Source organism: Pinus tabuliformis, chromosome 7, assembly GCF_031772625.1.
Source record: "Pinus tabuliformis cultivar Carrire ecotype Pingquan chromosome 7, CPIR1, whole genome shotgun sequence".
Lineage (NCBI taxonomy): Eukaryota > Viridiplantae > Streptophyta > Pinopsida > Pinales > Pinaceae > Pinus > Pinus tabuliformis.
In genome coordinates this window covers 518241112-518254480 of record NC_142293.1, presented here as the reverse complement: position 1 = coordinate 518254480, position 13369 = coordinate 518241112, and the positions used below count along the sequence as shown (strand labels likewise).

The 13369-nt window shown below is 35.6% G+C and overlaps 1 protein-coding gene across 3 annotated transcripts in view; it reads right to left on the bottom strand.

The window, feature by feature from the left end:
* LOC149248342 (lipid phosphate phosphatase epsilon 1, chloroplastic-like) overlaps positions 1 to 6502 on the bottom strand; it is a 178691-nt gene extending 172189 nt beyond the window's left edge. For 2 of the 3 annotated variants that reach the window (XM_089456028.1, XM_089456029.1), the window contains exons 1-2: positions 6001 to 6502; positions 4410 to 4641 (exon numbers count right to left, since the gene is read on the bottom strand). In XM_089456028.1, the coding sequence (XP_089312154.1) occupies positions 4410 to 4641; positions 6001 to 6315 (547 nt within the window). In that variant the 5' untranslated portion in view covers positions 6316 to 6502. The remainder of the gene's footprint in view (positions 1 to 4409; positions 4642 to 6000) is intronic. The other variant, XM_089456030.1, reaches the window with a different exon arrangement.
* Between the last annotated feature and the right edge of the window lie 6867 nt (positions 6503 to 13369).

The window sequence follows — 13369 nt, the reverse complement described above, 5'->3', positions numbered from 1 at the left end:
TGGTGGCCCTCTTTTATTGTGTCTTAAAGCAGAGAATTACAATGGAGGAGCTCAATATGAGTCTCCTGAAACAGAATTTGCTTGGCAAGGTGGTTCTTGGATTCCCCAAGCCACTAGAGTTCATAGACTCTTTTCCTTACCCGCTCTTGACATTTCTGGTCTTTAATGGAAGGAGCTCAATGTGGTGCTCAGTCCTGATAGATTCTCTCAGGGATGGCTTGAACCTCTCAAGCTCTCTGGTGCTCGACACTGCCTGTGGTCAGCTCAGCCCTCTGTCTTTCTGCTTTTTGCTTCACTGTCTCTTCTTTTCTCTGTCGTTGTCTTCTTCTCTCTGATTCTTCCTCTCGGCATCCTCTCTTGGTGTCTTTTTAAGTTCTCTATTCATAGCTTTAAAGCCAGTCGATCTCATGGCTGTTTGATTCATCTTCTTCCTCCATCGGGTCGCCTGTTGATCCGAATGGAAAATGGCATCAACCCATGGTACTCATCCACCCATATTATTCATCGATCTATGGAATTTACCCATGGTATTGTAAATGGCATCCGCCCGTGGTATTGTAAAATCCACCCATGGTACTCATCCACTCATATTATTCATCGACCCATGAAATTTACCCATGGTATTGTAAATGGCATCCGCCCGTGGTATTGTAAAATCCACCCATGGTATTCATTCACCCATGGAATTGACCCGTGGTATTGTAACTGAAAAATACTATAAGTAACAAGTCACATTTTGTAAAAGGACAGGTTGTCCGCCACAATGTAGCATTTACAATTCAGAGGCATATAGCCGCCACATTTCTTCTCAGAGATAAGCTACCATCGCCCTAGCTGATTTATTTCCATTACTATTTTAAATAAAAGTTTCTTTGTGTTTTTGTTTATTAGGCATTCTCCTTATTTTTCTTTTGGCAATACAAGTTTTCAGATCTTGGGGGTCTCTTCCCCCAAGATCCATTTCAATCTTTTAGATCTTAGGGGCCTCCTCCCAAGATCCGGATCAGTGGTATCAGAGCAGGTTATGATTCCATGGGAATGAGGGTTTGATGCATATTTTAGTTTCAAATTTTGCAGCAATATTCAACAAACTTCAGGCATGTACTACAACCTCCACAGAGCACTTTCTTGGGTCAAGCAGGAAGAATTTTTCTTTTTTCATTTTTTTGCAGGAATTTTTTTTGGGCGGCGACTTTGCAAATCAAATCTGAAACATTTGGTACAAAATTTACAAAAACAAATACCAGATCTGGATTCCTCTCGAAAAATCACTCAATTTCAAAAAAAAAATGAGTCGAATCAGAGTTCGGATGTGGGAGATATCGCTGATTTAAAATCAGCTATTTTATGAGAATTTTTGTGTCAGCGGAACTGTTGCAGCGCGAATCTGAGATCTCAGAGTGTCCAAATAGGGATTTCCAACTCATGGGAAGATGCAAAATGATCCTTCTGCTTCTAAAAATAGGTTATAATAAATATTTTGAGTTATATTGGCCGAGTTATGTCCATTTTAACTTTGGAGCAGCATTCGGAGTGGGTTTCCATTGGAGACGTGCCTTCCCACCCCACTTTAGTAGGCACCTGCTTCACATTCATCAGTTTCAACATAGCAGCATTCGGCTTGGGTTATTTGGAGACGTGCCCTCCCACCCCAGGCTATGTAGGCACCTGCTACTTCATTTGCAACCAACATCATGGTTATGGGTCAATCACATAAAATCCTTGTCATCGAAGTCCATTTGCTAGGCCGCACACTGTCAGAATCACAGTTGGTCACAAGCATTACAGGGTATCTCTATCCTCGGATCTTCGTTTATCAAGGTTTTGGGTTAACCACATAAAACCCTTATCTTCAGTGGCTTTTCATATTCCACAAAGGCTTCGCAGGAGGGAACTTTACGCAATGGGGACCATTGCTTCTTAAGGAGGGAGGAATGATCCGAATGGAAAATGGCATCAACCCATGGTACTCATCCACCCATATTATTCATCGATCCATGGAATTTACCCATGGTATTGTAAATGGCATCCGCCCGTGGTATTGTAAAATCCACCCATGGTACTCATCCACCCATATTATTCATCGACCCATGAAATTTACCCATGGTATTGTAAATGGCATCCGCCCGTGGTATTGTAAAATCCACCCATGGTATTCATTCACCCATGGAATTGACCCGTGGTATTGTAACTGAAAAATACTATAAGTAACAAGTCACATTTTGTAAAAGGACAGGTTGTCCGCCACAATGTAGCCTTTACAGTTCAGAGGGATGTAGCCGCCACATCTCTTCTCAGAGATAAGCTACCATCGCCCTAACTGGTTTATTTCCATTACTATTTTAAATAAAAGTTTCTTTGTGCTTTTGTTTATTGAGCATTCTCCTTATTTTTCTTCTGGCAATACAAGTTTTCAGATCTTAGGGGTCTCTTCCCCCAAGATCCATTTCAATCTTTTAGATCTTGGGAGCCTCCTCCCAAGATCCGGATCACCTGCTGCTGCTCGCTTGGAGTTCCCTGTCTTGGTGTCATCCTCAACAGCTCACAGGGAGTGGCCACTTGTCCTCTTGCCAACTGCGCCAACTCTTCCTCGTCGGTTCGGTTCTTCAGTTACATCGCGGGATAAGTCATCTGCCACCTCGGCGATCAAATCGGACCTCAAATCCTCGTAAATCTCAGCTTATTCCCCTGTCAAATCCAGTTCTTTCATCGGGCGCATTCTCAGCCGTTAGATCTAGAGAGTCCAGATCCGACGCCATTCGCTCATTTCGCGCGGTTGACTTGCTCGACTGTTAGCGTGCGATGAGCGGCGGTTTTCTCTCTCCTCTGCTTGCCACGCGTCGGGCGCTGAATGGAATCGCTAGGTTTCAGCCAAATCCGCTTACCGCCCAAGGGTGCCCCCAATACATACCATCGATTTCTGGAGCGCGGGTCCTGCCTTTAGCTTTTTGCGCTTTTTTCCACGGTTTTCCCGGCTTCCATGCGACCAAGCACTCGGGGCCTTTCCATTTCGAAGGGTTTTGCCCAGAAACTACCTCTTTTTCTCGATCCGGGCTTCCCAGGTGCTAGTTTCGCCTCGTGCGCAGTCTCCATGGGCCTCGATCAGCGCGCTTTAACCCAGATCCTCGTCGTTCCACGCTGGCTGCCAATTGCCACTGTTCAGAGGTTTTTCTGATCGCTTTGTGCTCTTGAATTCAAAGTTTGTCCCAATCTAATACAGTCATGGTACTTTGATTATTCTTCTTGGATCCAATCCGGATCAACCGTCAAGGCTAAAAAGTCATATGCATTATGAGAATTTTACTAAAATTAAAAATACAAATATTTCTATATATAAAAATGTGAAATTTATATAAATACAAATAATATTATTAAGAATCAGCATTGATTTATTTCAACCCAAGATCTACCAAGTGCCAAGAAGAACCAATTCTCTCAAGGTGCAAACTTTCCTTAAGTTGTACACTCAAAAAAAGGTTTGCATTTTGTGAGATTTGATCTCTCTTAAAACTTGGTAAATGGAGAGTTAAGATGGATCTATGTTGATGTAAAATTATTTCAAGAAAAATAATTTAAGGTTAATAAAAGAATCACTACCTCTAAAAATACTTCCATTAACATTTAATTTGTGATATATTAAAATTTATTTATTATCTTTAACCAATTTTCCCAATTATAAAATTTATTTAAACTTCATAAGATAAACCTATACCCCAATTATTATTTATGATGTTATAATTTTTGTTATTACTATTTACCTATATTAAACACATCTAAATAAAAAAATGTCAAACAAAAACATACATCCCAGGGTCAATCAACCCCTTTTCTGAGAAATCAATGTCACTTTAACCAAAGATAAAATATAATATCACAGAAGGATAAAATATAACATATCACAGAAGGGTGCAGGTTGAAGAGTCCTCTTACTAGATTGGAAAAGCGTAGAGTGCTCAATCTAGCCAATTCTAAAGATTACCATTGGAACTGGATGTAACTAAGAATAACATGGGTTGGAATTTTGAATGGTCAATATTTTTATGATGTATGATTCAGTTCATTTTCAAATCTAGTAATAATACTCAAATCTAGTAATAATCCAAAACCTGTAGAGCTTTTAATAATATAGTTGGGTAATGTTGTTTTTTAATGTATGATTCGGTGCATTTTCAAATCCAGTAAGAATCCAAATCCGTAGAGATTTTAATAATATAGTTCTAAAACTATGTAACAGAGTAAATATAGTTTTAAAACTATGTAACAGATTAACAATGTTGTTAAAAATATACTTACAAGCATAGTTCAAAAACCATGTAACAGAGTAAATATAGTTTTAAAATTATGTAACAGAGTAAATATAGTTTTAAAATTGTGTAACAGACTAACAATATTGTCAAAAATATACTTACAAGCTATAGCATTGTACACAGTAGTATATAGAAGTGTATAAGCATGTGAAGATGGCATCCCTGGATCTTCCCGTATGCCAGATGCTGTAGACGGCCGTCTCTGGTTGAACAAGACTTTCAAAAATTTTGACATATGGGCACTGACGATGATGCCCATGACAGCCCAAGTGACCTGTGGATTTTGTGTCCGACCTATGGTACTAGCTATGATTATGACGTAAACCCATTTCAGCTGCAATCAGAAATGAAGATTAACATTAAAAGGCAAAGATAAACTTGAAGGCCTAACGCTTGCACTGTTAATGAATATATATGGCAAATTATAAACGGTTTATCTAAATTTTATTTTCAAGAATTTGAAATCCATCTTTATCAAAGTTGAAATGATTAAATCTGCTTCAAAGTCAAGATGATTAAATCTCAGAGATGAAAATTTATGTAGTAAAAGATTTGTGTTCTTAGAGAGATTCAATCCCTCTCAATAAATTTAAACAAGTACTGACACAGCGGAGCGGAGATCAGAACCAGGACTAAATAAATCTAAACTAGTACTAGTAATACCACAGTAGAGATGGTAACATTGTCAATTGGGATAAGTAATACCACAGTAGAGATTGGAACATTGTCAATAAATTTAAACAAGTACTAACACAGCAGAGCGGAGATCAGAAACCAGGACTAAATGAATCTAAACTAGTACTAGTAATACCACAGTAGAGATGGTAACATTGTCAATTGGGATAAGTAATACCACAGTAGAGATTGGAACATTGTCAATAAATTTAAACAAGTACTAACACAGCGGAGCGGAGATCAGAAACCAGGACTAAATGAATCTAAACTAGTACTAGTAATACCACAGTAGAGATGGTAACATTGTCAATTGGGATAAGTAATACCACAGTAGAGATTGGAACATTGTCAACTGGGGGATTATGGCTATGGTTGGGAATTTTTTCCACTTCAGATTTAAATTTTAAATTTATTATTGATATGATGAGTTATAATGTATAATATCATTTCAAGATAAATATGGTTGTAATAACCTCATTTTTAATTTTTAAACTAATTTGATATCGGCAACCTCATTTTAATTTTTAAGCTAAAAAAACGGATGAAAAAACAAACCCTAACTTAAAATTAATACCTCATTTTAATTTTTAAGCAAAAAAACGGATAAAAAACAAACCCTAACTTAAAATTCATACAGCACAGAGAGATCAAACCCAAAACTTCCACGGATAAGTAAGCTAAAAAACTGATAAAAAAAAAAAAACAAAACCCTAAACTTAAAATTAATACAGCACAGAGAGATCAGACCCAGAACTTCAACGGATAAGTAAGCTTATTGGATTTATTTTGGGTAGGTTTATTTTGGATAGAATGGTAAGAAGATAAAATTAAGATCTTTCCCACAGAAATCGGGGAAATTCAATTTCATAAATGGGATATTAAATTCAACTTTCCATAATAAAATTTGATATAATAATTTCCATGCAATGGATGAAAAGATGCGTATTCTTCGAATGAAAAAGAAATCGACTGAAACTACAACGAAAAAGAAATGGAAGACAATGGTAGCAGCACTAACCGCTGCATTCAGAAAATGAAATATTGACGGTGAAATTGCTGTCGCGTCACTGGATGCCCCAGTTGTAATCGCAGGTTCCTCTGCATCCCCAAATAGGTTTTCTCCCCTCGAGTTGTTTTCAGCGCTATTTCTTCTGCTCATTCTGATCATTAGTGTGGAAAGAGATGGATCTTTGATAAAATATTTGTGATGGTAACGAACGGTGTGAAGTGGTCTATGAATATAGCATTTCGAAGGGCAAATTTTATTTAAATGCGAAGTGTGAAACCCTGTCGATATTGCGGCCATTGCTGGAGATGCAACCGCAGAACTCATACTGGAGATTCAACCGCGGAACTCATACTGGGCTGTAGTTGAATATGTTCGGGATGCGGCAAGAGGACAAAGAAGGGAATCTGGTGGATGAGTGCTTTTCCATGTCACGGCATGTCTGCTGCGAGAAGCAGGAACTATAGATGGTGTGGATGGGGGCGGAAGGGCATATTTTTTAAACCAGGAATATCATGAAAATGATTTTGATTTTGTTTTTATTATATATATTTAAACTACGAATATCATGAAATGATTTTGATTTTGTTTTTAATATATATATGTAATCATGAAGCGAGTGTTATTGTCTTAACCATAAATGTTAAAGTTGTAATGAAAAGGTAATGATAGATTTTCGATTTATAGACCCAAAAAAAGGTATTAGTATGTATAAGATAATGTATATGATAGCTATATACGCATACAGTGATACTTTGCACTAATATTTATTAAATAATTAAGAAAAAAATGTTTAAATAAATAATGAAAAATTTAAGTACTTAAAATAATTAAGAAAAAAGATAATATTTAAAAATTGAGACTTCGAATATGCATAATGAATATAAGATTAATGAATAAAATTAATATTCTCCATCATGATAATATTAAAGTTATATATATATATATATATATATATATATATATATATATATTACTTTATTCAAATATTAAAATTAAAGTTTATAAATTTAATTCAGATATTATAGACATATTAAAGTAAATGTACTTATGCCCATGGGCCTTTGGATTGATAGTGAATGGGTGCACTGTTAAGGCACTCCTTGTGATAGGTCACTGGTTCAAATCTCGTGGGTGCTTATCTACTAAAAAAAAAAAATTAAAGTAAAACTCTCAAGAGAGCGGTGGAGATTTGAGCAATTATTCTTGAATTCGAATTTGAAGGAGTGGAATTCAAAATTGGAGATTTGAGCAATTATTCTTGAAGCTCTAAATTTATTTGAAGGAGTGGAATTCAAAATTGAAGATTTGAGCAATTATTCTTGAAGCTCTAAATTTAAACTCTCAAGAGCGATGAAGATTAGAATTCGAATTTGAAGGAGTGGAATTCAAAATTGGAGATTTGAGCAATTATTCTTGAATTCGAATTTGAAGGGGTGGAATTCAAAATTGGAGATTTGAGCAATTATTCTTGAAGCTTTTGGGCACGGGGGCAAATTACTTCAAATTGGAAGTATTTTGGAGATGGTTACTTCAAATTGGAAGTAGTTTGGAGATGGGTACACAGATTGGAAGTATTTTAGAGATGGTTACTTCAAATTGGAAGTATTTTGGAGATGGGCACACAAATTGTGTCCAGTTTGGCTAGGAGGTTTCGGTCATTTGGTAACCACGGTGAAATTGGAGGAGGTTAAAACAGGTATTTATAATGAATTTAATTAATAAGTTATGTTCCTAAATTTCACTGTCTGCAATGTTAGAGGTAAATTCTTAATTTTCAAAATTTAGAAATCTTACATGAACGAACCAAAGAGGGATTTAGTGGTATACATCTTAACTACTACATGGAGAAGGAGAAGGAGAAATCAAAGAGAATTGGTGTGTACACGTCTTTTCAATTGAGTTCTCAACATTTATATGTTCCATATATGTAACTATGAGTCAATGTGCATAGGAAATCGAGAAAGGATATAATATAAATCTTTTTAGATGCTTTAACTATGTAATATCATGGATTGCAGTAATATTGATTGAAACTTTTATTATGAGTTATTAATATCGATTTTTTTACAAAGTCAAGTTTATTTAACAATCTTTCTTTTAAACTTTATTCCTGAAAACCTTATTTAGTTATCTTTCTTTTAAACTTTATTTCAAACCTATATGCTCTTCTCCCTATCACCTAGGTCTATGTCAAGACTTTATGATTACTAACTACTTTTCACATAAGAGCCCATTTACATGTACTTTGCAAATTTCCATTTGCTAAGTAATTTTATTTGGTTATTATTGTCTCATCATTCCTGACACCTACTCACACTATGTACTCTCATCATGCCCCTTCATTTCAACCAACATTATTTGTTGTAGAGCACATATGTCAAGACTTTATGACTACTAACTACTTTTCACATAAGAGCCCATTTACGTGTACTTTGCAAATTTCCATTTGCTAAGTAATTTTATTTGGTTATTATTGTCCTATCATTCCTCACACCTACTCACACTATGTGCTCTCATCATGCCACTTCATTTCAACCAACAATATTTGTTGTAGAGCACAATGCACACTCCGAAGTTGAAAATATATTATACTCCAAACCACCACTATTAATTCAACAATCTTGACTCTTTGACCCACTCAATTTTTTTTTGAATAAAAATGATTGCCACTTTATTTATTTACTTAATTGTTTTATGCATGTTCTTCATGTTTAACCTATGTTATATTATAATAATTGCAATAATACATGTTCTTCTTATACATGTTCTTCTTATAGCATATTATAGTAATAATCGTAGTTATTCTCACCATTGCTGTCGAACGATTGTAAAGGAATTTCTAATCACATTTATTTTCACCATATGTCTACTAGTTGCAAAAGAATCTCAAAATATGTTAAAACTCTCACATAGTAAAATGTTAATAACTATAAATTTTCTATATTTCTACAATTTTAATAAAATTCATTCATTGCTCTATTAATTTGGAGTTAATAAAGTTTTAAAAATTATTTTAAACACTAATTATATGTGTGTGTGTGTGTGTGTGTGTGAGACTTCTGCCATCAATAACTTGCAACAACGCTGCATATTAGACTTGTTAATTTTTCTTTTTAATTTTAATTTAATTTCATTTTTATTTCTACAACATCTCCCCCATAACTTTTTGTTTTTGGATTTAATTTAGAAAATGTTATAAAATAAAATATTTCTATATGGAGTAGTCTTTAAGTGCGACTTTTTGGAGTTTTCGTTTGATTAAATTTGGCGAAAAAATTTGTGGCCAAATATTGATTTGTGTTGTTTAAACTGGTTTTTTTAATGCATATATGGATTCATCGCCCTCAAAAACTTTTGGGGCACTTCAATTGTGAAGAGTTCACTTGTCAAATTTGTGATTTCAATGAATCCCTGTTGGATTCTAAACAAATTAGATAGGAAAATAAATTGGAAAACTTTCCAAAAAGTTACACTTAAAGACAACTAGTTTATATATGGTTTTTGGGCAAATGGTATTGATAAGCCATGGTACCAACTCATGATATTGTAACAAACTCTATTTGTAATTTAATAATACCCATGGTAAATGAGGGTGAATATCCATGGTTAAGAATCTTATTATATTGTAAGTATTAAGTTTTAATTTTTAAAAAGTTATAAAAATAAATTAAAATAAAATATTTATAAAATATTTTTATTTTGAAATGAGTTATGGTTTTTGGGCATGTGGCATTGATAAGCCATGTTATTGGCCCATGGTATTGTAACAAAGCCAATTAGAAGTTAATAACGTCATAAGGCATTCATTTTCGGAAGAATTCCCCTCTCGCTACCACTTTCGTTGTCGATCTTGTGTTAGATGATTTGATTATTTTTTGTCGTTGATTGCCCTACTATGTTACTCTTCCTTCTGTATACACCTGTCTACCAACTGTTGTCATATGTCGCCCTTGTTGTGCCCAATATCAGCTGCAACATTTACACTATCTCGACACATGGACTGAATACTGAAATCAATATCGAAATAGCGACCTCTCTTCAGATGTTCATGGATGAGCTCCCACACAAGCCCAAATTGAAAGGATTTCCAAGACAAGAAGTTGAAGTTAGCCTAGCTGCAGATTTGGATGCTCTAGGAAAAATGGGTATGTTCAATGGCTGACTCAATTTAGGTTTGAGAAGAATCCCAAATATCATATGTAGAACAATTATTATTTTTTGTGTTTGTTCCAATTCTGATTTGATCCAAGTTTGAGAAGAATTCCAAATATCAAATGTAGACTGATCAATTTCATATAGATCTTCCCCAGGTTATCTTGTTTGTGTATGGAGGAGGTATGGAGCATCCAAGTGAACCGCCACCATGTCAAGTCCTATGATTGAATCCATCCAAGGCATTGATACGTTCATGAGGTGGGAAAACCATCTTCCTTCCATGCATTTTATGCCATGGGATTGCAGCCTGAAAACAACTTGGCCCAAACTCAGACAGATTCGAACCTGGACTCCCAGAGCATCATACCCTCCACTCATATATATTTGATTTATTATTTACTCTTGTTAATGGTTTTTTGGAGCTCCCCTCACGGATTTTCTAATGGTTTTTATTTGTGTGTGTGTGTGTGTTAACTCCTTCTAGGGTTTCTCGATATTGAAAAACTCGAAGGTTCCTTGTTCAAATTATTTTCAAGATTTCTGCGTAAGAGAACTTTAGATATAGTTTGTCGAGGCACATAATTTCCTAACTATGTATCAATCACAAAAATTAGTATATTATCCACTATAATTATATTTACATATTTAATAGTTTCTACATGCTTGGTATTTGTTACGTGCGAGGTTCCATGATTTTGGGCATTTTTTGGGTTGTGCTTGTCATTTAGTTGATTATGATTTTGGATGAATTGCAGAGCTTCATGTACCAGTTGTGCCAGGGGTTGCTTACTACCACAACCATGGCATAATGCATAGGTGCTCACATCTGTATTTCCTTTATGTTTTTTTTGTTAAAGTGGTTTTGCATATTTTTAGTGCTTTACCTTCCTTAGTGATTTAGGTGTGTAGGGTCTTGAAGCCTCAGGATCTCCTAGTGGATAAGCAAAGGCAAATTGTAAAAATAGAATATCTTGGTCTCGAAAGGGCATTTACAATTCATATTAAAAAATATACACATGAGGTGAGTGTTTTAACTACATTTTCCACCCACATTTGCTTCTGGGTTTTGCAGTAATTCAATAATGCTTGGAAACATTGAGAACAATTGGTTGAGCTAACCCTTGGTGGGTAGGTTACCTTCGGGAAGTTCCTTGTAGACATTTTGAAGTCTATTGTGGAGATCACTATAGGTCTTTTTTCCTATCTTACTATTGAAAATAGCAACAAGAAATGTTAAAAATAACATCTAGAAATTCTAATTTAATTTGTCCTTGAATTAAAATGGGAATTAAATTGTAATTCTATTCTCATAACAACACCAAGTTAAGTTGACTTAGTTGGCTCATTAAATTCGAGTTGGAAGTCTATCTAGAGTCATGTAGAGTGATCCCTAAATTTCAGGGGACCAAGTTGAGTTCTTATTGAGTTGTAATTATTTAATTTAGTTTAGTTGAGTTAAATTCAGTTAAACTAGTTCTAAATGTTGAAAGAACTAGTGAGTGGTCAAGTGAATTAAATTGGATTTAATTCACATGCATTGATCAATAAAATAACTTATAATTTACTCAAAAATAACTCATGCATGTCAGTTCAGAGGAAGACTCGGTTGAGATTAGAGTTCAGGGACAGTGTACTATCAGTTGTATAATTTTCCGAAATGTACAAATGGTGCATGCAATCAGTTGAGGGCCTATGGATGGATTGCGCAGTTATGGAGTGAGGATTTCCCAATTAAATATGGTCTAATTCTCTCAGGAATTGCGTAAGGAAGTAGGGGCTTGGCAGGCAGCAAAATTGGCTAAGTGTTGGCTTGAGCTAGCTTGTGAGGCAGAGAGTTAGATTGTAATAGTGCAGGAATTGTTCGGGTTGAACAAGCATTGTATTTTCTTCTCAGATCTTCTGGTTAATGTAATATAGATAGTCAGGGTTTTTTGTTGTTGCTTTACCCAGAGAAATATTGTGTTATGTGCGATTGATATTCTTCCTTTTCTGATTATTATTTTCATCGATCAATTTTGGTTTCCACTGAAGAGTAGAGTAGATTCTTGTCTTGTGTTTTAGCATATCACATAAGTTGTTGAATCTACAGTAAAAACCTACATGGTATCAAAGCTGAAGACAGTATAAAAGAGGAGAATTCGAGTTTTTTATGCAGGTGAAATCGAATTTTCAAGTTCATACTTTAGAGTCGGCAATATGTCATTCTACGGTTTGAGACTTGAGTATGCCTTGGAGGGCAGCTTGAATTAGATAGCTTGGAATGACAAGATGGAGGTAGTGTTGGAAGATAACGGGCTCAAGGAATTCATAGATCATGATATTCTGAAGCCTCCAGCATCTGATGCTAATGATCTGGATGAATGGAGAAAGTGTGTGGTAAAAGCAAGAAGGATTATCCTATAAGGAGTTCAAGATCACATTGTCTCAAATCTCCACGGTAAGGAAACTCCATTGGCAATGTGGAAGGCATTAATAGACCTGTTTCAAAATAATAGTGACCACAGGAAGTTGGCACTGAAGAACAAACTCAAAAAGATCAAGATGGATAAAGACGACTCTATTCCGAAGTACTCAACCAAGTTCACCCAATGTCGTGATGAGCTTGGAAGTGTTGGGATTACTATTGGAGAAGAAGATCTGGTAAGCCTAGCACTTCTAGGACTTCCCAAGAGATGGCATAGTTACCAGGATTCAGTTAATGGGAGGGAGAAGCTACCAGAGTGGGAGAATTTATGGTCTGACTTGGTACAAGAAGAGTTTCAGTGGAACACCAGAGATGGGACCTCTTCCAAAGAAGTGGAAGAGGACTTTGCATTAGTCAGCAAAGAAAATAAATCCAAGGGAAAGAAGTCCAAAGGCAAGGAGGGCGGCAAGAATAAGGACTTGTCGAACATCAAGTGTTTTCACTCTCACGAGTACAGGCACTATACCACGAATTTCTTGCAGAAGAAACCAAGAAAGAAGAAGCATGAAATAGCAACAATAGGTGAAGCTCTAGCTTCACAATTCGAACATGATTTCACTCTCATTTCATGCATGAACAACAATGTAATGGGAAGCATGTGGTATCTCAACAGTGGTGCCCCGTTCCATATGAAGGGGAATAGAGATATCTTCAGTGACTTTGAGGAGAAAGACCTCAAGCAAAACATAGAGTTTGGAGATGATGGGAGGTATAGTGCGACCGACATTGGTACAATTACCTTTTAGAGGGAGTCTGGCT